Source organism: Grus americana, chromosome 8 (assembly GCF_028858705.1).
Source record: "Grus americana isolate bGruAme1 chromosome 8, bGruAme1.mat, whole genome shotgun sequence".
NCBI lineage: Eukaryota > Metazoa > Chordata > Aves > Gruiformes > Gruidae > Grus > Grus americana.
In genome coordinates, this window is record NC_072859.1 from 5021605 (window position 1) to 5048132 (window position 26528).

The following is a 26528-nucleotide window of genomic DNA, read 5'->3' on the forward strand; positions in this document are numbered from 1 at the left end:
ACCCTTTAGGATGTCATTAACCAAAAATGAAAAATGTCATTGAATAATGATTCCCTTTGACAATGGCTTTTTGACCCATTTCCTAAGCTTTTTAATTCATGCTTTATGGCTATCGGATACTCTTCTGAGTTGGTTTGTTGGGGTTTTTTTAATGAATCTATCATGTGGTAGTGAATCCAGTGCTAGAGAAGACTGACAAAGAATAAAATGGGACCTGCTGTTTATAAAATCACGTAGGTGTGGAACCAGTTACATTCCTACTCCAGTTATCGGCTGGATCCTTATCAGCTCTGCAGAGCATGTCTGTGGGTTTCTGGATTTTAGCTAACCGGCCAAAGTCAGCCAGATGGTTTGATTTGTTCATCCTAAATAGTGGTAATACAGAGATTTCTTATAGTCTAAGCGAATCTCTACTGTGTTCAAGGATATACTAACAATGAACATCACTGGACCAGAGATCTCATCGGCTAGTTCTGTCAGTACTTCTGCTCTGCATAAAAACCTGCAGCCTGGTTTCCAACAGAGCAGAGCTCTTTTCTGGATGATTCTGACTCATCTGAATTGTAATTATTTTCAAGCTTTAATTATTAATGCATATGAAAAGTGCTTAGGGATCCTCTTGTTTTCAATATGTTCTAGAATCAAGTTTAGCCTAACAAAAGTCAAGAAAGAATTTAAACTTTTTTTTTCTTCTGCATTTAGTTTTAATTATTGCTTTATTTGTTCCTAATTAATAACCTATATTATTTTCTGTTTATTTTCTCTTTTCTTCATATTTGAAAGCATTTCTTCTTGCTGCCCTTGTATGGTGATTGGATCAATAAGGAATTATTTAAGCGATGTCTCAAACAGGCATATTAACAATAAGAGCAGAATCTGTGATTAAACATTCAAAAGAGGGACATTTCATTTTTTTGGAGCTTCCTCATTTTCTTCTTAAAAAGAATTCCAGGAAAATAAACACAAGTTTTTCTGGGTACTTGAGAAAGTCTGCTTCTGTTTCTGTCATTGTTACCAGCCCATTGGGAGCAGAAATCTGAAATCAATTTCTAGATATTACTGATTTGTTAGGTCTTTAGTTTTGATGACCATGAACATGCTGGGTATCAGCATGAACCGTTGCAATTAAAGAAGAGCAGGTGATGAATTACTTTGTAAGGCCATATTTCAACATTTAAAAGCAGAAATGGTTAAATTGGAATAAATCAGCATTTAACTTGTGTGTCTCCCCACAGGCAAGGTAGGTCAGGTAAGATTGATAGAGCCACTTCAAGTATGCTAGATACAGTAGTCGTCATACTAAGATGAGAAAGTGTAGTGGGTCAAATGAAAGATTTGAAGCTCCTGAATTCTATGCCTTCAGCTTTCTTACCTCACTTGTCTTTTCTTGTAGATTGCCATTATATATAATACTTTACACCTTAGTAAAACTGTATACAAACCCAAAAGCTTTGCATGCAACCATAGCAAATGCAAGATACATGTATTTATTGATGGCCCCATGATTGTTATGTTCATTGACTTTGAAGAGAGTGCTAAAACGAGATGAAAAGGGTTCTCTTTATAGAAGCCTTACTAGAAGATGGATGAGAAAGTTTGTGTAGGTGAGTGTGTTAGTTAAAAATACTCTGTCTTCATTGTCTGCAGCAATTTTCGTTCTTTTTGAACCCAGTTCTCAGAAGAATTTGGCATAAGTTGACTGCTGAGGTTGGAAAATGTATCACAGTGGTTTTTACTTTGTTTAGTTTGTGCTTGCATGCACCATTCAATATGCACATTTTTTCTTTACTGCTTCCTTCTAGCTGCATCAACATGAACTCACAAAAAAAAATAATAAATCCTACATTGACTGGAGTTCTGGTTACGCTGGTTGTTGATGTTTTAAAGCTGTAGGCTTGTCTTTTGTGCTAAGAAAAAATCCAGTAGCTTTGATTTCAGAGTACACCAAGACAAAGCCCAGGGTATATACAAAGCATTGTAGTTTTGCTACAACGTACAGTCACCAAAGTAATCCCAAGATAAGATATCATGGCATTTGTTTGTCCTTTACCTTGGAGATCACAGAAGCTAAGTGTGCAGGGAAGAACAAGCACGCAGAGGTTGTCCAGGCTTAGGTTGAACTTCCATAGCAGGTCAGGCAACACTGACTTCTGTCATCCCAAAACTGAGGGTCGTCTCCTTTCCATGGCAAGAGGAATGGGACAGAGAGCTCAGAAAGCAGATTAGGCCTGCTTCTTCTTTGCTTGCTTCTTTGGTACTGGAGGGTGAAAACAGCGGGAGCTAGATGTGGCTGCTAATATTAACTGGCTTCCTTGTCTGCAAAAAGTGGGTGTTCTCGCCTTGGAGGAACCCTTTCTTTTGTAGGGCTCGCTGTTCAGTGGCAGCAGCAGCATGGCTTTCCAGCTGAAGTTGGCAGCATGGCCACATTTCATCCTCCTACTTCAGCCCTACCTGCCTGATGCAAACTTCTCGCTTTTGTCAGTGCTTAAGGTGCTCTTGGGATGTTCCCTGCTAGATGATAAAGCAGAAGGTCTCAGGTTCATTGGGAATTGATTAGCCTGACAGGGTCTCAGCTAGACATAAGGGATGAGCAGAGGTCTCTTCCGCACAGGTGAAGTGGCAAACTCAGCCAGCAGTGCTAGTGGTGGTGGAACCAGAGCAGAAGGTTTAAAAACCAAAAAGCAGCCTTGTATACAGGTTTGCGATTTGGTACACCTGATTTGTATCTCTTGGGGCTGATGTGCCAGGCTGCTATGCGTTCCCGTCCCCAGGGATGCTCTCTCGCAGCTGCTTACGCTACGCTACTGGCTGACCGGTGCTTTCCAACTCTCCTGGCCTGCCCTTCCTCCAGTTACCCGCCAGCTCCATGCCGGGGCGTTTTGCAAGTACCACGGAGGCTGAAAGGTACAAACGTGGCAGAACCTGAAGCCTTGTTGAAGGCTTTGAGGAAACGTTCTAGACAGATGAAGGATTGGAGAGAGAACAGAGCATGGCAAGGATTAGCTATTGCAGTGGAATGCTTCAGTGAACGTTTCTGATACCTTGGAAGTTTGACACTGTCCCACTTGTATTTTCAAAATGCTGATCATTTAATGTGTGGTTTTAAAGAGGTTGTGGGGTTTGTTTATTTTAGGGCTTTAGCAGTTGTTTTTATGGAGCTGGGCAAGAAGAAAAAAGGCTTTTGAAGAGGTGGTAAAAGTTGTGTTAGTTGCTGAAATATAGATTAAAGCATTTGGTATAACAGAAGGGATTGTGGAGCTTCGAATGTAAGTGTACAATGGTTCAGCTTTAATATAGAAAAGGTATGTATTTTCTGCTAGTGGAGAAACACACTAAAATGTAATTGCTCTTAGTAACTTGTGTGTTTGAAATATTTGTAAAAGTAATGACAAGTGGGTTAGCATCAAGGACACATCACACATCAGAGAAGTCTGACTGTGATTTTAAACAGACTTGTGAATTTAAAGTGTGACAGCCTTACAGTTTTCTTGATATGGCAACAAAGAATTGATTGTGAATAATATTAACACATAGAATGTCTTCAAAGAATACTGTGAGGTTCTTAACTGATGAATGTGGCTTACCTGGGCATATGGTTCTGAGCTGGGATCTAGCACCCATCCTCCATCTCGGGAAGCAGGATTGGTTTTCATCTTGTGCTGGGCACGAAGTGTGACGGGAGACAAGATGTGGCTCGATAACTCAGTAGGGTCAGGACAGGCAGCTGGTTTCACCGTCAGAAGATGTATTCAGCCGGGGGTTTATTAGCTGAAAGCTGTGGACTCTCTGCATTGAATATGTTCAACAGGGCAGGTTTTACAGCCTTGATAATACAATATTTTGAACCTGGTTACTACCAGTTGCTAGCCTTGTGTCAGCAGTTTTCCATGAGTTTGATGGTGAGATAGGTCTGTGTTAGTTTCAGCATCCTATAAAGGTTGGAAAGTGAACTCTAACACAGCTTAGCTACTTTCTGTAGTTGGGAGCAGGTTGTTTCTTTGCTAAGTGCTGCAAGAAAATCACTGGGGACTTTTTCCTGAATTTCTGATTCTGTTGTCCTGGGAATGGCAAAGACTTCACTTGTCTTCCTGCTCACCCTTCTCTTCTATTGCTGTGATGTGCCAAGAAATACAACCAAAGCTCTAAAATCATTGTGGGCAGATCTAAATCGGAATGAATGATGTACCTCAAAACAGGGGAGAGCTGAAAGTCTGATTTTGCATAGTCACTGACGATACATATAAAACCTGTAGCACCAAATGCTGTATACCAAAAGGTGTGTGTATGTAAAACACAGAAAATCACTTGGAACTGTTATGTTGTGAAGTACAAACGAAAGAATAAATTCTGTGATTGAAAAACTGCTGCTGTTCATAACAACAATGAGGACCTTGTCCCAGATGGCTGGTCAGAGTGCCCGTTCCCCCAGATATCTGACCCTAATCTGCAGCCTCAGGATATATATATAGGTGGTTTCATTTAGCCTATGTAGTCTTTTGAGGCAGCGATGTCATTGTTCAGGCATTCCTTAAGTTATGTCAGATAATAAAAAATGACCTGTACACAGATATTTTCCATCCGGAATGTTTCAAGCATTGGTATACTTAACGACAGTATTCCTGTTGACCAGAGCCAATTTAAATGCAAAATGGGCGCTTGCTGACAAAGTGGATATAGCTGTTTCCTTTCCCGTGTGCATCTCAATGCTAAAGCCCTTATCTGTACACAAGAGGAAGCACTTTTTGTCTGCGTGAGCAGCTAGACATCAGCTGCAAGTGTACAAAACAATCAGCCATTGCCGAGCACTGCTTTTAAGTCACTCAGGGTGTCTCTTTTCTGCTAAAACAGAGTTGAAGTGGATAATAAGCCCTCCATATCTCAAAGTGAAAATGAATTTTTGAATGCTGAAAACCAATTTGGGGATCTGAAGAGGAGCATTTTGCAGAATTTGTGCCACAAGGCAGAACATGCTTTCCTTGAGCTTTTTTTTTTTAAAAAAAAATAAATACAGATTCCCCTGCAGTCGATATACATGCCTCTCAAACACCAGCGCTGGGGTGAGTGCAGAAGTACTTGCTGGTGTTTAGAGCTGCAGTTCAGGGAATGTGAATTTCATTCTCTTTCTGTGTGGCTGCTGGATTGCTGTACAGAGAGGCATATTGAATAGCTCTCGGTCTCAGCTTAGTCTTTTAACTTAGTTAACTGTATTGCTAACTGAGCCTAACTAAGCAGATCTTCAAACAGCAGGGCTATGGAAGAACAATGTGTTATGCCCGGTTCAGCGGGTTTAGAGGAATGGAAATACATTCTAGAGATTAAAATCTGACAAAAGGATCTGGTGTTGGAAATTGTCCAGCGTCATGGGCTGTGGCCATTGCCATTTTGAATCACAGTAAATTGTGCAGGTACTCTGTAAATTTTGCAGCCTGTCTTTCCCTTCTTTTTATAAATTCCTGTGTGCATCTCAGTTCAAATTGAGATATTTTGATAATGACTGATGTGGAAAAATTAAGTAAAAATAAAAAAGTCACAGCAAAGCTGGTTTCCTTTGCCTCGAGACAGCTTTCAAATTGGATTTGTGTTGTCCTGAAGGCTCTCCCAAGGAGGTCTTACTCCTACAGAGCTGGCAACGAGGCGACTTGCTGAAGGAAGGAAACTCCCCCTGCAAGGAAGGGATACTTAGGTGTGCCGGTGTGGAGCAAGCTGCTCTGCTGATATAAAAAGAGCATTTCTGTCAGTTGTTTTTTCCAAAACCGAGGAGGAGAGACATGCTGTTCTGCAGCCGGCATTCAGACAGGCACGCGTTAAGCAGATGATCTCCCCAACACTACGTAGGTTTCCAAGGAATTTCAGGGAACATCTATCTCCTTCCTGCCGGTGTAGATGGTAAAATAGCACCTGATATTCAGGGTGTTTTATTGTGCCGCGTGCAACGTGCGAGCTTGAGCGGAATAACAGCACCATGGACCCACCTTTATCCACTGTGAGGAGAGGATTTTTATCCACTTTATCCATTGCTGCAAGCTTGCCCAAAGCCAGGCTGCGATGAGGATGATGCTAAAATTGGATGCTGTCTCAGAGGCTGCTTCACAAAAACTTTTTGATCCTGTTGCCCCAAAACCAGAGGTTAGGTGATGTTTAACGAGATTTGTAGTGTGTTTTAGAGTTGGGGGGGATGTCTGGGTCCTGAATGTGATGCTGTAGCTAGGTGAAACACTGATGAAGGCTGTTCCACTTGATTTCAAACATGCAGTGAAACAGCTTGTTACCTGTGAGCCCTTCACTGCACGGTGACAAAAGGAGAAACAGGAATTCTTCAAGCTGTGTTCCAGCTTGTGAATTTTCTTTAGGTAGCAGCTGATTTTAATTTCTACATTTTTTCTGCAAATTGAATGCTGCAGATTTTCTTCTCTGCAGACTACCCAGCACAAAGAGAGTTTTGTGAGAAATTATGATTTGCCCTTTTTCCTCTCAGATTTCATGCTGGTGGCTAGTATCTCCTTGGAGATAGTCAGATTGTATTGTATAATATCTAAATCTAACATCCTACTCACCGCCTTTAAAGTCTAGTCCAAGAGACGAGTCTGTTGTGTCAACATCTTACTGTGGGATTTGTTCTTTCTTTTCTATCACTGCATCCTCCCAAAAGAAAAGTGAACTGCTTATCTGCTTCTGAATCTTATTCCCCATGACAGACATTGCAAGATACTTCTTCATTCCTTTTGGCAACTGCATTTTAAGAAAAGGATGATACAGTTATGCACAGACTAGTAGAGCACTGAGTTAGTTTCTTTGTATGTTTTTGTTACATTAAAGCTTTAATTTGGCCTAATGAAGTGTTTAAATAGAGCTATGTTATCCTTCCTTGAACCTGATTTAGTTGTCTTTTAAATATGAAGTATTAACTGGAACAAATTGATACAACTTTGAATGTGAACTAAGACAATGGTGTGACCTGAAATTTGTTGTTGCTAACCTGCTGTCTGAGGTTCTGTTCAAAGCGTACTGTCTTCATACGACACATTTTGCAGAACCAAGCTTCATTTTGAAATTAACTTGCTTTTAATATTGTTTCAAGTCATAATGTGAAGAAAATTAAGTACGCACAAGCCCCCTCAAGAGGTGCAGATGTAGCAGTGGTTTGTGAGAGCCTCCTGCAGCTGTGACTCCTGGCGGTGTGCAAGGGCTGAGCCAAGTCCAGCTGAGCTCAGGCTGATCCTGTCGTCTAAGCTGGGCTCTGAGGCGTCTGTGCTTGGAAATGGTCCTGCTTTGCAGCAGTGGGAAGAGTCTGGGCTCATCACGACGGATCACAGCCTGGGGTGGGTGGGTGGGTGGGAGGGATGGCTAGCTGACTGGCTGGCTAAAAGGGAAGGTGGGCTGCAGGCAGTGTCTGGAGTTGCTGTCAGTGCTTGCCCAAAGCATGCTCGGGGCCTCCTGCAGTGTCACCAGCACACAGAGTAGCCCTGTCTTTGGAGGGATGCAAATCCCCCACCTCAGTCTTGAAATACCAAGCAAATCCATGAAACAGAAAATTAAGTCACCTGCTTGAAAAAATGGGAAAGGAAAGCATTGCACATTTTGTTAATTGGCTTCTTTTCTTTTTTCTCCTTTACTTTTCTTTTCTCTTTTCTTTTCTCTTTTCTTTTCTCTTTTCTTTTCTCTTTTCTTTTCTCTTTTCTTTTCTCTTTTCTTTTCTCTTTTCTTTTCTCTTTTCTTTTCTCTTTTCTTTTCTCTTCTCTTTTCTCTTCTCTTTTCTCTTCTCTTTTTTCTTTTCTTTTCTTTTCTTTTCTTTTCTTTTCTTTTCTTTTCTTTTCTTTTCTTTTCTTTTCTTTTCTTTTCTTTTCTTTTCTTTTCTTTTCTTTTCTTTTCTTTTCTTTTCTTTTCTTTTCTTTTCTCTTTTTTCTTTTCTCTTTTTTCTTTTCTCTTTTCTCTTTTCTCTTTTCTCTTTTCTCTTTTCTCTTTTCTCTTTTCTCTTTTCTCTTTTCTCTTTTCTCTTTTCTCTTTTCTCTTTTCTCTTTTCTCTTTTCTCTTTTCTCTTTTCTCTTTTCTCTTTTCTCTTTTCTCTTTTCTCTTTTCTCTTTTCTCTTTTCTCTTTTCTCTTTTCTTTTCTTTTCTCTTTTCTTTTCTTTTCTCTTTTCTTTTCTTTTCTCTTTTCTTTTCTTTTCTCTTTTCTTTTCTTTTCTCTTTTCTTTTCTTTTCTCTTCTCTTCTTCTTCCATGTTGAGATGAGAACTAGAGAGGAAAAATTAAGAGTGCAGAGATCACAGAATATTGGTTGCATTGTTAGTGTGATGGGACAGTATATTTCTGGAGTGTTTATGCGGTACTAGATAGAGAAAAGAAGTGGGAATCTGGGAAAGAGACACTGCTCAGTCTGGCATTGTGGCGGTGCTGGAAATTAGAAATCAGGTAATAGGATTTTTCTGTCTGGATCAGCCTCTGGCTGTCTTCAATATGTTCAGGAAATCACTTTACATCTCTGCTTCCATTTCCTTGGCTGTCAAATGAACATAATGATAACTACCTCCTCTGAGGGCTTGTGCTTCATTAGAGCAATAAAACATTTCGGAGGAAGGAGTCATAGATGTGTGATTTATTAATCCAGCAAGGTCAGGCTGAACTGTCTGTAAACAGCTACAGGAATTGCAGAATGAGGGAAAGGTCTCCTGGAGCTGAGTGGATGTCGATGCTCGGCACGCTGCCGTGCACAGCATTGCCAGAGAAGGTGAAGCGGATCTTTCCAGCCCTGTCTGAACAAAGTGTTTTTGTTTCTCACCTGCCATGTATCACCTCACTGCAGCGAGTCCTTCGAGTGTTCAGTGCGCTAATCTGTTGGTTTTTTTCAGAAAGAGGTTTTGCTTGTTCAGTTCCTCTGCATTGATGTTTCATTATGATGCTCTGCGTGGCTTTTTCTCTATGTACGACTAGTTGTGACATGATTTTGTGCTTGAACACAATATAAAACAAATCAAGGAGATAAGATGCTTAGATAAACAGATGAGCAATGTTTATAAACCATAAGAGTCTTCTAAATTTGATAACCATCAGTTCTAACCAATATACCCCATGGTGCTAAAGAAAGAAGAAATCAATATTGCAGAAGCTTTTACAGAAAATTTATGAGCACGCTTTGTTCAGGAGCAATCCATGAAGACTGAAGCCTAGCTAGCACTATGCACTTACTTATGAAAGGGCTTACAGGGAAGTCCCTTGCTGAATTCACAAACTGTTTCAGAGAATTAAATTGGGGAATATGGAAATGGGCTTTTAAATTTTACTTTTTTTTTGTTTCGTTTATCAGTGTATACCCAGAAGAAACTGCTGTAATAGATTATCAAACTCTGAGTAATGTGGCTGACTAGACAATAGCAGTGAAGCATAGTCTCTGCCAAAGTCATTCAGCATACCTGCTCAAGTTTATATTTTATGGGCTAACTGGATTAGTATGGACTGGTTTTCTAATAGGAATTTTCTCCCCCCTCCAAACCCTTAAGATAGGCTCTCACTGCGTTTAAGTACTACTGCCCAGTCAAGACAAGGTTGAAGAGGTGAAAGAGGGACCTTGTCCCTTGCACAGCCACAGAGGACCTATGTGTGGTCCTACTCACAATCTGAATTACAATTTAAGAAAGTCAAGGAGAACGTATAGGTAAGAACGGTCGGTGGGAAGAGTTTCCAGGCATTAAGAAATGGTTGTGAATTGTCAGGGAGTGGAAACAGGGACTGGGAAGATGGTGGAGAGTGGAGTTAAACAAAGCAGCTGACTCTCATTCTCCCCTGCTCATCACACGGTTTTTGATGTGTCATGTTCAGATTAGTTTCTGGTGTTGTTGAGGCAGATGATTAAGTGCCAAATAGACCCTGCGCAAGTTAAATTCTGCCTGGTCTCCATACAAGGTGAAACCAGAGAAATAAGGCTGCTCTCAGGCAGCTTAAAAAATTAACATTTGAAAAATGAGCAGGGAGAACGAGTGTGAAGTTGTGTTACCAAGAAGCAGCAGTCATCTCTGCTCAGTCTGGTGAGGGCCAGCTGTGGCACGGTGCTTGGCGTAGGCATTTGTGTCACAGTGGCGCTTTATATCCCATTTGCTCTCTCGGTAAGAGTTACTTCCTCAGATCATTACCTCTATGCTGTATTTTGCCTGTATCTCCTGGATTACAGAGACAGCTATGATTTTTGTTCACAAGTAATTTAAGCAAATGTCATGCTTAAAGGGAAAAGGGGGATCCTGCTCCAGGCAGCTGTAAAGGTGAAGCTGCTGGTGGGTCACTGCAGTGGTTGCTGGGGGCAGTCCTCAACACCTGGCCCAGGCAGGGGTGCCTATGGCACCGCTCATGTAAGCACAGGGGGCTCCCCTGCATGTCGGGGGAGCTGCTGAGGGGAAAGGATTGTGATTGTGCAGTTTTTACCTTCGCTTTCCACTCTTCCCTCCCTCCCTATTTACCCCCCAAAAAATCTTACATCTCCTGTTCCTTCAGACGGCAGGATTCTTACTGAAGTACTCATGCGGCTGCATGGATGGGAGGCTTCTCTCACTTTGTCTCTGTGTAGTAAGACTTACTTCTGATGTGTGTTTTAAAGGTTTTAATGAAAAGCACCAAGAATCAGGACAATCTTTGGCCGAACAGATCATCTTCTAAGTGACACCTATGTTGCACCTTTCTGCACCACGTCTCCCTCATATTTATCTTCATTTTCTGCTGGTTGCACCTTGGAGCACAAAACTCCTCATCAGCACAGGAGAACTAGGTTTGGAGGGTGTCCTTTTAACACCCCAGCCTGAGAGCCTTGATGTGGCACTCTGAATAAGATCCCAGTAAGAATCGTGGAAGGAGGGAATAGATCAGGCTTCGAATGTGGGATCAGTTGGCTTCATTTAGAATGCTAAAATAGCTCAGACAAAGTTTGCATCTTGAATGCTGCTCAGCTGAAATGTAAAAAAGCACCTCTGATTTAATAATTTTCATTTCATTGTGTTTTGTGCTAGTAAGAGTCATCAAAGTGAAATTCTCTTGTATGTTTGCCCAAAGTGCTTCATGTTTTTATGTTTACCCTTTTCTCTTTGCTTTCTTTAGGGGGGCTAGTTTTAAATTTCATGGGTAATTGTGAGCATTAGTGCCGCTTTATTAGTGATCCCCATGCACTATGCTTTGCAGATCATGGGTTTTGCATCTTCTACCTGTACCTGCCAGAGGCCTCTGCAGCGACACCGAGCGTTTGCTTGGTCCCTTCCTGTACTGCAGAGGAAGGAAGTACTGGGCTGCAAACCAGTAAGGGAAAAACAACACTAAAACTACACTTAAACACGTATCTCTGCTCGTTGGCAGTAATTTTTTGCCCTAAGGCAAGGTGACAGTGGCATGTCCTCACACCAGGAGTTAGCTAGACACGATCAATATAGGCAAGAGGAACAGACACATACATAACAGGTTCAGGAAAAGGTGTATGTTTACAACGATGGTACATCACGTTAGGGATCTCTGACTGCCAGCAGATGCTCCGATACTTAGCAGGGCTGGCTGCTTCTTGTTGTACTGTGGGGACAGAGTAATGCTATCAAAGGGCTCCAGAGAAAGATGGGATTGCTAATATAGCACACTGTACCCCAATAAAAGGTGAGAGTAAACCAGATGATCTCCATACTTTGTTTAAAAAAAACACAGGGGTTCTTTGTGTACCTTGTTTTAAGTTGAAGCTGTGGTTTCCCAGAAATCAAGCTGTCTGGGACCTGACCTTTCTGCATGGTTGTTTACTGAATTTGCTTGTGATTTCTATGTAGTCGCCTCACTGTTTCCCTGCTGCGGCTGGAAGCAAGCACTGCAGCGTCTCCACCTTTGCTGAGGAGGAGTCTGATGGCAGACTTCACGAGGGCATTGGTCACAAGCTGTAATTTAGACATTAATACTCTTTCAGCAATAAAATCCATTACTCGGATCTCCCCCAGGGAATTGTCTGGTCGTTTTGCATGAACACTCCTTTCTTCTACTCTCACTTTTAACAGTTTTCTTGCTAAGGCATTGCTTTGGTGAATCATACCTATCAAAGCATATTTTCCTCTTCCTCTCATTCCTGTTATTCATGCTTTTTTTTCTCCTTGTTACTCTTATTAAAATGTCTCTACTTCACTCTTGTTTTCCTTTAAATGTCTGAATAATTAACAGCAGTAGGCATGGAAAGATTTCTGTTGATGTGAACAGTATTGGTAAGTGTTTGACATGACTTGCTGAGTAGGGAAGGGGGGCAACGGGGAGTGACTTTATTCAGCAGCAGCTTTCTGGCACTTCCTTGGCTTCCTACAAGGAGAGCTTTCAGCCAGCCTTTCCGGTGTTCCTCTCATTTTTAAATGCATGTTTTCCAAATCTGTCCCACAGGTGCCAACAAAAAAGCTGAAGAAATATGAGAGAGAGTACCAAACAATGCGAGAGAGTCAGCTGCAGCAGGAAGATCCTATGGACAGATACAAGGTACGGGAGACGCTATATGGGAACCTGATTCATTGGCTGAATCTTGTGGGGAGTAACCCAGTTCCAGGAGTTAAGCAGAAGTGCGTGTACTGCACTCACCTGTCTGGGATATGCTGATGCAGATCTTAGGGAATTTAAGTGGCAGGTGAAATTCATCCCCTTTCTTGAACAAGCACTTTGAACACTTGGACTTAGTGTTTTCTTTTTCCAGGAATATTTCAATCACAATTTGTAACTCTCAAGACATCTGCAAGTAGCCACATATAATATTTTTCTTCTTTCAGTTTATATGTTTGTAGGTAACTCCCCTGCTGTTGCACTTTTACGGGAGATCTTCATGAGACGCAGAAACAAAGGGTGATTCTCAGCTACAGACACAAAAAGGAGAAAATATACATTGTTCTAGCGCAAGCTGTGTGCAGTGGCATCCACAGAGACTTTTGGAAGATGAACTCTTCCTTGGCTGATATGATCCTTGTTATTCACCTGTTTATACCAAGCGTTAGTAATTTTTTGTTAATCAACTGCCTAGTGCGGTGGGACCCAGAGCTCTCCTGGGGTCTCAAGGTACTACTGCAATAGAGTTAAGAGTGATAAATATTCTGCTTTAAAGCAGCAGAGAAATAAAGGTTCGGTTATTAATATGATAGCTTGATAGTTCACCAAAAAAGAATAGTTTTTTAATTTTGGATCAGCATTGCTTATCTTTCTAATGTATTTGCTTTTATTGTCACTGGTACATTCTGTTGCCGTCGATTTTTGTGTGATGGAGGCTCTGCCTCCCGCTTAGTGTTCAGGATCCATTTACTGCTTACCCTGTCTTGAAAAATCCAGTTTTCTTTAGGTGAAGCTGCCAGAGATGAAGCACTTTACTGCCCATTGCCCAGGTTAGCTGGGAACTGACATCGCTTACGTACACCTGTACTGTTTTCCTGCTGTTCTTCATTGTGCCTTAACATGGTATGTGACATTGCAGTTGGTACAGAGTCTACAAGGAGCGTGGAGTAGTAAATAATCAGACAGTGTGCAACAGGTCTACGTGGTCTGTGAACGTAAGGAAAGTGCACTGTGTTCAGAAAACCACAGTATGAAAATCTGTAGTGACAGAGTATGCCGTAACTCATAAATGTGACGAGATAGTTACAGGTAAAGACAAAGTAAAACTGACTTTTTTTTTTAAGTATTTACCTGTGAGAAATTATGTTTTGAGCGTAGTTCTTTTGATGTCAAAGGGTGTAGATTTTATTGTTTATGAGAAGTGGTTCTGCTGTCACAGCTGAGAGCCAATAGTGAGTAATGACCTATTTAGAAAAAAAACATGACTTGCTGCTGACTATTTTTCCCGTGGTTCACTTATAGTACTGTGGAATTAAAATAATACTTAGAAAACAAATAAGGCTTCTTTAAAGCTCTGTGGAAGCATATTAACTAGTTAATCTTGGGCAGTGAATGGTGAAGAACATTATCCCCAAGCTGCAAATGAGGATATAGAAAGTGACTCTTGGGCCACTGTTTATGTGAGTCACTGTCACAGTCAAGATCACAGCCCGGGGTTTTGGCTTGCACTTTTGCAACTCACTGGGTGATTTTTTAATTAAGCTGGATTGGGTCTGATCCTCTTAGCAATGCTGTGATTAGAGGGAGTCCCTGTAACTGGTTAGTTGCACATTAAGTTCAAAGTTCGGACGCATTCTTCAGCTGATGGGTGTCATGGAGAAATGCTTGTAAGTGCTCTTTGTTCCTTGTCTTGCTTGTTTGGTTTTATTAGTGTGTCGACCTGAGGTTGGTAGGAATCGACATTTCAAGAGTGTTTCCAAAGGGCAGCAAGAAACACAAACTGTGTGGATTCTCGCAGGCAGAAAGTGGACAGCCAGCTTTACTTGTCACTTAAATGATCGCTTTGCAGCCCATGTGTTTAGAAATGCATTTCATTTTGGCAGCGTGAGTGATAGACTTTGCCCAGCCAGGCTTGGTTTGGGAAAGGACTGAGTCCAAGCCAGTATTGCCTCTGAGTGCAGTGGTGCTGCTTAGCTTCCTCTCGCCTTGGGCGCTCTCTTGTGTGGGCTGTGCCCTAAAGGCCTATGTCGTAATTTTTGCAGTTTCTCTTCCCAGATCAAAATGAGTTTTTGGTTTACTGCCTGGGAAGGGGACGTTTTTTGGATGGGATCGCTGGAGTGGAGATCCCTGCAGAATATTAATCTTGTAGGTCACAAAGAAAACAGGCTTTCAGTCTGTTGATTGTTCTTAGTTATAGTTGTTAAGAGTTTTTGTTGTTTGCAGCATGTTACAGTTTTTACTGCCGGTAGAGATGTGTCAGGACCACAGAGACACTGGCACTTCTGAGTTGTGGTGATGAAGGATGTCTTGAGTAAGACACCTCCCTGTCACCTGGCCCTCAGTGGAAATGGCTTGGTGGATTGTTGAGAGAGTAGATGGGCCACGCGCGGCACCGGGGTGGAGCAGCCAGGCATGGGTCTTTCACCCTGGCGTCTAGGGAGTTCTAGAGCACAGGAAAGAGATGCTTCCTGCCTGCGGGCAGCTGGGTTTGTCCCGGTGGGATGCTCCTCCTGTCCCACCCACCACAAGCTCTCCAGAGACTCCAGAAAAGGTCTGGTTTTGCAATGTCTGGCCAGCCATTAACCGCTTGCGTTTTCTTGACAGGTGTGCTACAATAAGCTGTGTTACATGTCACAGGAGTTCCTGCCCAGCTCGTATTTTACATGTTGACTGTGATTTGACTTGCCAAAAGAACAGTATTAAAGAGTGCCATTCTTTTTAGTGTTTGTTTCCCTCTGTATTTACAAGTATTATTTAGGAAAAGTGTATTTTTTTTTATGGACACCTTTTCACTTTATTTTCCATTGCTTATAACAAATTATCACTCACCTTTTTGTCAGATTTTTTTTAAAAGCTGCAAAAGTAAGTATGTCCTAAATTGCTGTTTGTCACTGAATTTCATGACTTTTAGTTAAAATAAATTACAAATTGCCTATAGAAGCCAGGAATAAGAGTTGTATGTGCAGAAAAAATAGCAATATAGTTCAGATTGATATTTTTCTATATATTATGGAGGTTTTTTCTGTGTTTAGGAACACCTCATGTAACAGGGTTTTGGTTGACTTGATGAGAAATTGCCAGAGTTGGGCTTGGGACTCTGATTTAAAATAAAGAGGATATCACCATACAAAGAAGGGCTGGAGTTTTGAAAGCAGACCCTGCTTGTGCACACAGTTCTGAGGGTAGAAACGCCTTTTCCTCTGTGGACTTTGTTGTGCAACAGAGAAGTTGTCTGTCTGAATAAATGTGTAATTTGGATATAATAGCCTTTTGCGTGTTTGAAGTGGAAGCAAAAATTAATACACCAGTCGTTTTTATTCAGAGTCACGGTAACTGAATGGTAACAGTCATGAGGAAAAAAGTAAGAGAACTCTTGATGTGGATCACTGGTTGGTTGTGGTTTAAAAAAAGAAAAAAGTGTGCTGGGGCATTTTGGGAATGCTTCTGCAGAGTCAACAAACAGAAAACACAAACCACCTCCAGGAGCCTCTGTGTTGCTTCCCATGAGAGGATTTCCTGGGTAGTTTGCTGTAAAAGCCTTTTGGGTTTCTAGACAGAGGTTCACAGGGTTTTCCTTCAGAGCTCCTCTGCAATCAAGAGCCCTTTCCAGTGGGCTTACGAAGACGTCAGTTTGTTCACATCCAGGGAAGTGAATTTTAACGAGTGTTTTCATTCCACCGTGGAGGATCTGTTTTCATGCCCACAAATCTGGGATTTGGGTGTTTGCTCATCAGAAAACATGACACTGAATTGCTTAACAAGGTTTGTGACTCCGCTTGAGTGGCAGCACAGAGATGCATCATCGCTACTGATCTTGGTAGGAGTTGCTCCTTGGTGCTGGGTGGAAGGGAGCAGAGGGTGGAGTTCAGCCTTTCAGTCTTCGTGAGCTGAGGCTTGCCTACTGCTTTCAGATTTGCTGCCTTCTTTCCATCCAGCATGTGATGGAAGCTGGAGTATATCCTCTTTAACTCAGAACCAAAACCCCACTGAAATCAGCAACTTTTTTTTTTTTCTGTCTTTGTTGGTATTAAAAATTATTTTATATCCTGTTTTCACTGTCTTTACACCAATGGTTGAAAGCAGTGTTTGGTCTGTGACTTTACAGGAGGTAAGTTTATTTGTGTTTGTATGTATTAGCAGTGTTTGTCCCATTTGGAAATGCAGTATCCTCCTTTTAAAAGCTAGCCAGGGTTCACCAACTGCCTTTTTTAGCAGGAAGGAGGAATTTGGGAACGAGGAATCTCTTATTTTACTGATTGTAGAAACTGAGCAATGCCGAAGAGAAGGAAATCGTTGTCATAGCCAGTACATTGTTAGTGGTGTGTAGAGAAAAGGCAGGAAGCTGTCTGTTTACACCAAGGACAACTAGCAGGTCTGACTAGTTGGCTTATGCCAGGTTACAAAATGCTGTCTGTGATGTGAGTCCTACTGTAACGAACCAGCTCCATCTGTTGAATTTTATGCCATTGCGAATGGTATTTTATTAAACCCTCTAAATATTTCAGAGCCACTGGAAATAAATTGCTACACATGAAAAGTGCCGTTTGCTATTTTTGTCTTTACTGTGTAATGTTAGGTTCTATTTAGACTTAAGCAGATTAAGAGTTTCCTCCTGAGGAAGGAGGCAGTTTTTTACTGCTAGATCTGGGGGGAGGAGCTGGAAAAGACAAACCATCTAATCACGCATACTGCCCTGTGCGGAGGAAGAGTAAAGGTGGCCCTGTAAGAGACTTTCAGCTGGAAATTAAAAGTATGGTGAACGAGATAAAAACATCTCATAGCTATTGACTGGATGCCCAAGGTAAGAGATCTTTAACTTACTAAAACCGTGCCATGTAAATTCTAGTTGAAGAGGAGGATAGCGCATTTCCAACCACGTAGCTTGCTTACCCACTTGTCTGCGAATGCAAAGCAGGAACTTCAAACTTCACGTTGTGCGGCTTGCTTTGCGGACACTGAAGCTTTTGGCAAAAGCATAGCAAAAATGTTAAAGCAAACTTCTTTCTGGGTTATTTTGTAGAAGTCTTAAGAATTTGTGGATTTCTCCCTCTAAGCAACATCCCTATGAGAAGGTATTGGTGCTGCAGCACCTGGCAGCAATACCGTCCTGATCTGGTCCCAGTTTTGAGGTGAACTCGTCACTTTCTGACAACTGCTCGCTGGCAGAGCTGTGTCTATAAAAATCACCATCTCTGAGATGGTGTGAACAAAATACAGAAATGAAGACACAGTGGAACCCATCATTATTATTGACTGATATTTGGTTTTACATTTTAAAGTATATGTTATCCTTACAGAATAATTTTACTTTTAAAAATTCCTAGTCTCAAACAGAATACAGTGCAATTAAAAAGATCCCCAAAGTTATGCGTCTTCTGGCAATGGTTATTTTAACTGTGTTAAAACAAAAGTATTTTAATTGCAGTTTCTGGAACAAAACAAGTTATTTAAAGTACAATCTTTTGGAAAGGAAATAAACTTACTTTCCTGCGCAGGGCAGTGCATAGTCTAATTGCACAATAGGGTCACATTAACGCGAGAGTATTTGCAGAGGTGCTGATTCCTGCCACAGAGGAAGCTCCCACGCAGAAGAGACCTTTTTTAGCATCCTCTTAGAGCTGTAGTTGTCCTTTTTTGTTTAAGACAAGCATGCAAAATCTTCTTGCAACAGAAATGAAAATTGCAGTTTCATGGTGGTGAGTTTGGAAAGAAAAAAATATCTGAGCGTAGCTGGTGAACGGGAGGAAGTGAAGACAAGTAAATAATGTACTTATGCAAAGAAATCCCATTTTGTAGGAAAGCACTCACTGAACAACTCTTGCAAATTTTTTGCTGTCTTAAGTGCTGATATATATTAACTTTTTACCAGTTTTTTTCTTGGAGAAGATAACTTACCTTTCGAGTGAGCCCAGCTCCTTTTTGAAATCTCAGCATGTTAGGTTGTTCATCCTCCACCTATGAGCTTCCATATGAACTTGGTATTTTCCCTTGAGTTTCATAGCGCACAGATTCCCTTTGCAGTCTCTTTTAGTATGAAAGGTACACGGTCATTGTGTGACTGAAGGCCAGCACATTTTTTGCTTTCTTAAAATCCAGTGAGGAGGGCACCTCTGTCTGTCCCACCTGGCTGTGTTCTTCCGAAGATGAAGATGTGGGTTTGATGTGGGCTCCTGGAAGTCCACTGACCCACAGACATCTTTTGAATACGACTCTATTTCTTGGCCCTAGTGCAACAGTCGCTGAAACTGATTTTTAAAAACCATTAATTATTCCTGTTCATCCTTCTCCCATGTACTTACCTTTTCTAGTTAGTGCTCTACGTAGTCAGCTCTGCATTTTGTGTTGCTGTGCATTGCCACTGAGCAGGTCCTGGGCCTGGGAGCGAGGTCCCCTCTTTATCTGGCGCTTTTCTTCAGTAGGTATCCTGTAAAACGTGCACTCTTGTCACTGGCGCAAGTTACAGACAAAGTACACAAATGGCGATACAGATTATACGAGCTGTAGGGAGTTCCCTGCTAAATGCTGTTCTTTACTGGTTCCGTAGAAGGTCGGAAGTCATCTACAAAATGGACTATTTCTATGTATTCCTGCAGACAAAATTTTGTAAAATGGAGCAGGACAGCTTTCTGCTTTCAATTGGAAACATTATTATGAATATCTCTTCATTGATCCCTGTTTGCTGCTGCTGGGTGGGATTTTATCTGCCTAATTCCTTTTGATAATGAGCAAGCAGAAACCAAGTGCTTTTGTAGAGAGGACTGTGTTTACTTTTGACAGAGAAACCCTACAATCAGTGTGTCACTGATGCGACACAAACATAACCATTGGGATGTAAGTGGAATCGCTGCATTTGCACTGCTGGCTTAATTCACTGTTGTTTCCCAGAGCAGCAGTCCTGTCTTATTGTGCACTCTTGCCTTCTCAGTGTTTTACACACACAATATAACCATTTATTGCTCTTTAATATTGATAAGGATTCACTTCCTTTTCTGTTTTTTCCTTTCTTTCTGCAGAGGGAGAACCGCAGGCTCCAAGAAGCAAGCATGCGGCTGGAGCAGGAGAACGATGACCTTGCCCATGAGCTTGTAACAAGCAAAATTGCCTTACGGAACGACCTGGACCAGGTAATGCTAACAGAGATGGGGCCCAGCTCAGGCTTGGCAACACCTAGCTTAGCAGCCCTGCTTTGTGCTAAGGTGAAAGCATGAACACAATATTACAAGTACAATTATTTGTGCCTTTATTTTCCCGACAACCTCACTCCTAGTTGCAGTCAGAAAGCTGGATTTCCACATGCATGCAACTGTAGGCATTCACAGTGGTGTCCTCACCTTCTCTGTTGTGGATTGTTTCAGAAAATGTAAGCCATAACCTTTAGGCAGACAACAAAGAATGAACATTTACTTGAAAAAAGTATCGCGTACTCCTCAAAAGACTGATTTCAAGGGAAGTTGCCTTGCAGAATGTCTGCCACCTCACGTGGATCTGTTTTTCACAGCAGTTTTAGTACAGCCATCAAAATTCAGAGATAATGAAGTGGCATGGCACCAAAAATTAGGAGGGACTCCTGGGTGTCCGTTGATAACTGCTTTTGTTTCCTGTGAAGACTGGAATGTGGAGGGCAGCAGCATTCAGAGCCCTTTATCTCAGAGAAGACTGCTAGAGAACTACACATTCAACCCTCCTCTTTCTGGGGTGTTTTATGTAGTATTGATAAATTCCTTAATGGCTATTATTAAGGTACTGAATACAAGGGCCATACTCCACCACACCTCGTGATTAGTGCCTTCCTCAGCGAGGGCCGTAGTGCCTTTTATAGCATAAAATCTTTTCCTGCAAGGGCCTTTCAATTTGATTTCCCATAGTTATTTGGCTTTCTTTATCTGACCTCAGAATTGTAAGCATCGTTGACCACAGTTGTGCAATTTGTATTTCTGCTTAGTCAGACCCTTGATGGATAGGTTCTGCTGATTTGGATCCATGTGATCCTAAAAATCTGAGCCGTCTTGGTGAGCAAATGCAGGCACAGATGCACTTTGCATGATGGAGTGGGCAATCTCGTGTGAAGGCCAAAAGCAATGTGTTGAGGTGATCTGTTTTCCCCAGGAATAGCTGTGCATGAAGAAGCTTTATGTCTGCTGCTGCCCATGCTTGTTTTTTCTCAAGTATCGTGACAAGGCTGCCAAGCACGTACCTTTGTCAGTCCCGTTCCTTGCTCTGCTGCATTTTAGCACTCCTTCTGTAGACGAGAGTAGCTCCATGAAGCTTTCCCCCACTCCGCCTCAGTTCACTGGCACTGAGAGAAAAGCTTTGTGCTACTGCGCTCATCTGCAAGGACAGGTGATACTGTACACCACTGCAGCTGCTTGGAGAACCTGGAATGAACACATAAAAGGAGGAAAGATGTGTAGTTCCTGCAAAGTGTATCTTAAACAGGTCTTTCATCAAAAATATCCTTGTCATCCCTGAGTTCTTTTGTTCTAAGATGTCAGTCTTACTGATTTTGCATTCTTTCCCTGCTTGTTTTCCTTTCTCCCATATAGCCATATACACGCTAAGCAATGCAGGAATCCTCCATCTCTTCAGTTGTGGCCCTGGTGGAGCTGCTTCTGCTACCCACAATTGCCACTAACACCCTCATTAATAATTATTAACACTGTGGCAGACAGATAAGCTAATACCAGCGGTAGCGGTAGAAAAACAAAACTGCAACTCAGAAACAAGTTCTGTACTGTTACTTGTTATACAAAATGCCATTTTCACACTTTTATTTTCAGCAAACTAAGTATTATTTGACCACAACCCTTGCTGACCTTGCCCCTAGTTACTGAACAAAAGGAGTGGTGGGATGCAGTGTGTATCTCCCAGTTGGGAAGGTCAACAGAATATATCCAGAAATATAAACTGAGAAATACGTTTCTCCCTTGGTGATTGGTGAGGATAGTTCTCACAAAAACAAAGCATTCCCAGTATGTTTTACCGTAAGTTCATCCCATCAAAGGAAGGAGAAAATTCATATTCTCCAGTACACACAAAGTATCAAGTCTCTCCAGGTAATACTTATTTGCACTGATAAACACCATTTTATCTCATGGTCCTCTTGGTCTCTTTTATACTTGTTTTCGCCCAGACACTTTGTAAGGTACAGTGCAGGCACCTAACATTTTCTACAATATTTGGTTTCCCTGCTTGCAGATACAAAAATGGAATGAGTTATCTAGAGTTACACAGGAACTAAATCATGCTGCCCTCTGTACATGATTGTTTGTATTAGGTTTGTATTAACACATACTATCTATGCTTACTTGCCCTCTGGGCATGGGTAATATTTGGCAAAAGGATCCTTTCGCACAGTTGTTGAAGCACAATGAAATAACTTAGAAAATAGCTACATGAAAAGGGAATTTGATTTAAAAAATAATTAGGTGAGCCATCAGAGGGCAGGAAAAAGCAATGCTAAAGCCTGAATCTGTAATATTTGAGAGATGTATATATCAATACCTTTGAATAGGCACAGGTAACATCAGATCAATGCCAGTGTTTCTAATTCTAGGCTGAAGACAAAGCAGATGTTTTGAACAAGGAACTTCTCCTGACCAAACAGAAGCTAGTGGAGACTGAGGAAGAGAAGCGGAAGCAGGAAGAGGAAACTGCTCAGGTAAGGCATTCTCCAACTGTTCCCATTTAGGAAGCAAAAAGGTATGTAGAAAAGCATGAATGCATTGCAGTTGCAGAAGGGATTTTGTCTTCAAAATGCAGTCACAATTAAAAATTTACAATGCCAGGGTAAATTGTTTTGTTTTAAAAGTATATTTTTTTGTGTTTTCCTGAGCTCTGAATGTTCAGTTTTCTATACCTTATCCTCTTCCCAGTATTGTCATAATAATTTTCACTGGTGGTGAGCAATTGCAACACAGGAGACATAATCAGACCTCTCTTAATTATCTAAACAAGGAGTTGGAGGAATTGTTGCCTTAGAAGAGGCCATTCTGGATTCAGCTGCTGGTTCACTGCAATAAAGCTGTGAACATTTCTGTTTGAAGTTAGAACCAACAGCAGAACAGACATTGTAACACAGCGTCACAGACCCAAACAGATGTTTTTTTCTCCTGTGATGGAGAGTGATAGTGCTGAGAGATTCTTCTCCCTGTTCCATCTCCAAACAATCTCTCTGCCTGTGTGACAGTGTGCAGAAAAACAAAACCAAAATCAGTAAAATCCACTGAATAGTAATGCTCTTGGTTTGTGTCCTCTGGACCACGCTGTACCACCATTTAACACAGAGAAAGAGAGAAACACGTAGGAGAATTCTCTAAGCAGGGATACACTATATCACAGTATAGACTTTTTGGTTATAACTGAATATACTAAGTCTTTGTATATCGAGTAAATCAGACTTTTGTCTAAAGAACTGGAATTTAATAAGCAAAAGCTGTAGGACTATTGTAAACACAGCAAGACTTTGAAAAAACAGCCTGAGGATGCATTTTGATAATTTCTTTCAGTGTACTGTGTAACTTCTCTCCTTCAATTCCTAGCTGAAGGAAGTCTTCAGGAAGCAACTAGAGAAGGCAGAATCTGAGATTAAGAAAACCACAGCCATTATTGCAGAGTATAAACAGGTACTGTTATAGAGACGCTTTCTCACATTTATTTGTCAACTTCTTTCAACCTGCTCTGAGAGCTGTTTCAGAGTTGCAGATCTTATCCTTTAAATAAGATACAATACATTTCAGGCTTTCAGAGAGCAAGCACTGTAATTCATCATAAATCTTTTTGTGGTTTTCCTAATAGTCTCCTAATTTAAGGAATAAGGAATAACCTGTCTTTAAGCTAATTTTAGTACTGTAGGGTGAATGCTGCTTTGCTCCATGACATAACACAGTGTAAACACTATAAAGCAATTAATCCATAAAATGTTCTGGTCTCCGTGTTCAGGTTCTGTATTGAATACTGCCATTTTTTTTCAGTCTCATTATCAGCAGCAGTTGATTTGTTAAGGGGGAATGCATACATCTGAGTGAGGCAGAATTTAAGGAAAGTTGGCTCTGACAAAAAACGTGGTTAAAAAGCACAAGTTATATTTTAGTAAAGCAAACTTTAGCTAAGAGACTGCTTTCTCTGCTCCAGATCTGTTCCCAGCTGAGTACCAGGCTGGAAAAACAACAAGCGGCCAGTAAAGATGAACTGGAAGTTGTGAAGGTGAGAGTGATGCTGAACTAAACTTTGTGCAAGCCAGGACAAGTGTGCCACATCTTCAGCCCTGAATAACTAGTTCACTTCTCCAGCTAGCATGAGAACCTTACTGTTGTGTGTCAGGACAGTATTGGCCCTCGCAGTTTGCACAGGCTACTCCCTTGCTTCTGGAAATATGGAAAAGCTACCTTTAAAAGCTATCTTTAAAATATCAAAATCTGTATTAATTTGGTCAAGTGCTTTTATGGAGGACAAAAAGTCCCTAGAGTGTAATTTACTTTTCTGAATTCTGCTGGCATAAATACTGCAAAATATTACAAAGCTTTGGTAGCAAGAGGGCTCCAGTAATTCTAGTCTAGGAGCAAAGTCTCTGTGCTTAGACAAAGGATGCCAAGTAGATTTTAGCAATTTTTATACTGGTTAATATACCCTGGAAATTGTTCATTAACTTCTCAAATTCTCTTCATGTCACATATGAAAACTGCAGTACTAGATAGTTGAGATTACTGACCAAAAGGCAGATTAACATAAAAATGACTCTTCAAGGAAGCAGAGCAACTCCTGTAACATAGTTTAAAAATGAGCTTTCCTGGGTATTTCAGGGTAAAGTGATGGCCTGCAAACACTGCAGTGAGATTTTCAGTAAGGAAGGGGCACTGAAGCTGCCTGCTGTAAGCACAGAGAATAAAGGCATAGAAACAGATGATGAGAAGGATGCACTGAAGAAGCAGCTGAGAGAGATGGAGCTGGAACTTGCACAGACTAAACTGCAGCTTGTGGAAGCCAAGTGCAAAATTCAGGTATGTGGAATCCAAGTACAGCAGGGCAGTTTCCTTAACCTCGTTGTGCTCAGTCCAAAATAATTCTGAATCATGCAAAAAATTGTTCCAAAAGGGAGCCATGTACCTGTACTGCTGCATAACTGTGAACTTCCAGAATGATTTTCTGTCTTAAAAAAAAAAAAGAAAGAAAAAAAACCAACAAGAAAGGAAGGTTTTCATTTGTATATTTAAATATCTTTGGCTGTTTCCACAATTTCAATCTGTCATCTCTCCCCAGTGCCTGGGGAGGTTGCAAGGAAAGTGCTGGATTGCAGGGACTAAGTTTGAAGATGCTTTTTTGTTAATTAATTGGGTTTTGATCAATTCTGACTATTCTGCTTTCTTAGGAGCTGGAGCACCAGAGAGGAGCCCTTATGAATGAAATCCAAGCTGCCAAAAACTCTTGGTTTAGCAAAACCCTGAACTCTATCAAAACGGCCACAGGCACACAGCCACCGCAGCAGCCTCAGCCACCCCTGCCTCCCAAAGAGGGCAGTACATAGTTCCAGCCAGAGCCGGTACCAGAGCACAAAGAACACCACAACTGAAACCCTGGAGGATTCTTCCAGTGGTCTCTCCTCTTGGGGAAAGGACAAAAGGCAGGAGCGCAGGCTTGAAGTGAAATTCTTCGGTGTTTTTCATTCATTCTGATGTGACCCTTTTCAAAGGGGGAGAAAAAAAATAATTCCCGTTTTATGTTGAATTCCTACTTCCCAAACTGCCTTGCTGAAAGCCACGTTCTGATACCTTCATACTTTTACACTTTATTTTATATGACTAGATGTTAAATAAATACTTCAAAACTAGGTCTTTAATACATGACTAATTATTCAAAATTATTTTTATCTTGCATAGAAGGTTTTTTCTTCTTCTGGAGGAAAAGAGAGAATGGAAAATGTAAAGTACTGAGGCATAATCTCTTCATAGAAAGCACAGTGTAATAAGTACTAGTGTGTGTGCGGGTGTCTAGGATAACTTACGCCCTGGGACCATCTCAGAAGTTTATCGCAGTGACTGCGTCCTGCAGAGAAGCACTTTTTGTAAAGCTTAGGCCATAGCAAAGATAGTCTTGTGCTCTCTTGGCACAATTGTTTATGAGCTTCCCTGATAATTTCGTAGTTTTGATTGTTTTTCTTCAGAAATGCAAGTAGTGCAGTTCTTTGTAGCACTGTTGTTTAAAGGCTATTTACAGCTGAACTGGAATTTAACATAAAGTTATCTAGTTCCCTTTTTTATTTCACGTTTATACTAAGAATGCCAAGAAATAATTTCTTCCACTGGGATAAAGGGAAAACTGTTCAACATTCATTTGATGTTTTTGCTGAGAAACAGAGCGAAGACCTTGCATAGTTTTGACCTGTGAATCCTGTGCAATAAAGGGTAGGTTTTATGAATAAAATTAATGAAAGCCTTTCCCTGGGTCTATGTTCAAATTCTGAATTTGACACAGAAATTGAGGTATCAAATAAATCCAAAAGTCTTGTGCTGCACTGGTGAATAAAACATCACGGAAGCAAGATCCATTTGCTAGAAGTATTTGGTTAGGAAATGCTACGTGGGTATTACTTATTTTTATAAAAAAAAAAAAAAAACAAACATTTTCAAGTGGAATACAAAACCTAGACTTTCCCATGGGGTAGACTTCTCTGATGATTCCCAAACCTGCCTGGTTGTTTTATACCTCTTAAGGTAAGAAAATTGAAAAGCATTTGTTTTGACTGAACAGAAAGTGCTTATAGAAATACTTATTTCATGGAAAATTAAACTATTGCTTGAACTGATGGAATATTTTTTTAATTATACCTGTCATGTCTAAAGATGGTCTTGCAGGTAAATATCGTTGCTGGACTAAAGGCTGTGTATTAATTGTTCCATTTACAAAATTGTTCCAGGGACATTAGTTCTGTTTTGATCTTTTTTCTTTTTTTTTTTTAATTCTAAGGAATGCCATATCTTGTCAGTTTTGTACAATAAAATTTAATGATACTCA

At 40.9% G+C, this 26528-nt stretch overlaps 1 protein-coding gene across 20 annotated transcripts in view; it reads left to right on the forward strand.

The window, feature by feature from the left end:
- The window catches only part of RABGAP1L (RAB GTPase activating protein 1 like), a 247988-nt gene extending 221460 nt beyond the window's left edge, over window positions 1–26528 (forward strand). For 14 of the 20 annotated variants that reach the window (XM_054834155.1, XM_054834152.1, XM_054834160.1 and 11 more), the window contains 7 exons: window positions 12372–12464; window positions 19535–19645; window positions 22075–22179; window positions 23060–23143; window positions 23652–23723; window positions 24320–24517; window positions 24886–26528. In XM_054834155.1, coding sequence (XP_054690130.1) covers window positions 12372–12464; window positions 19535–19645; window positions 22075–22179; window positions 23060–23143; window positions 23652–23723; window positions 24320–24517; window positions 24886–25041 — 819 coding nt within the window. In that variant the 3' untranslated portion in view covers window positions 25042–26528. Of the gene's footprint in view, window positions 1–12371; window positions 12465–12748; window positions 15462–16233; window positions 16339–16503; window positions 16630–19534; window positions 19646–22074; window positions 22180–23059; window positions 23144–23651; window positions 23724–24319; window positions 24518–24885 lie in introns of those variants that run through there. The other 6 variants (XM_054834162.1, XM_054834168.1, XM_054834172.1 and 3 more) reach the window with 4 other exon arrangements.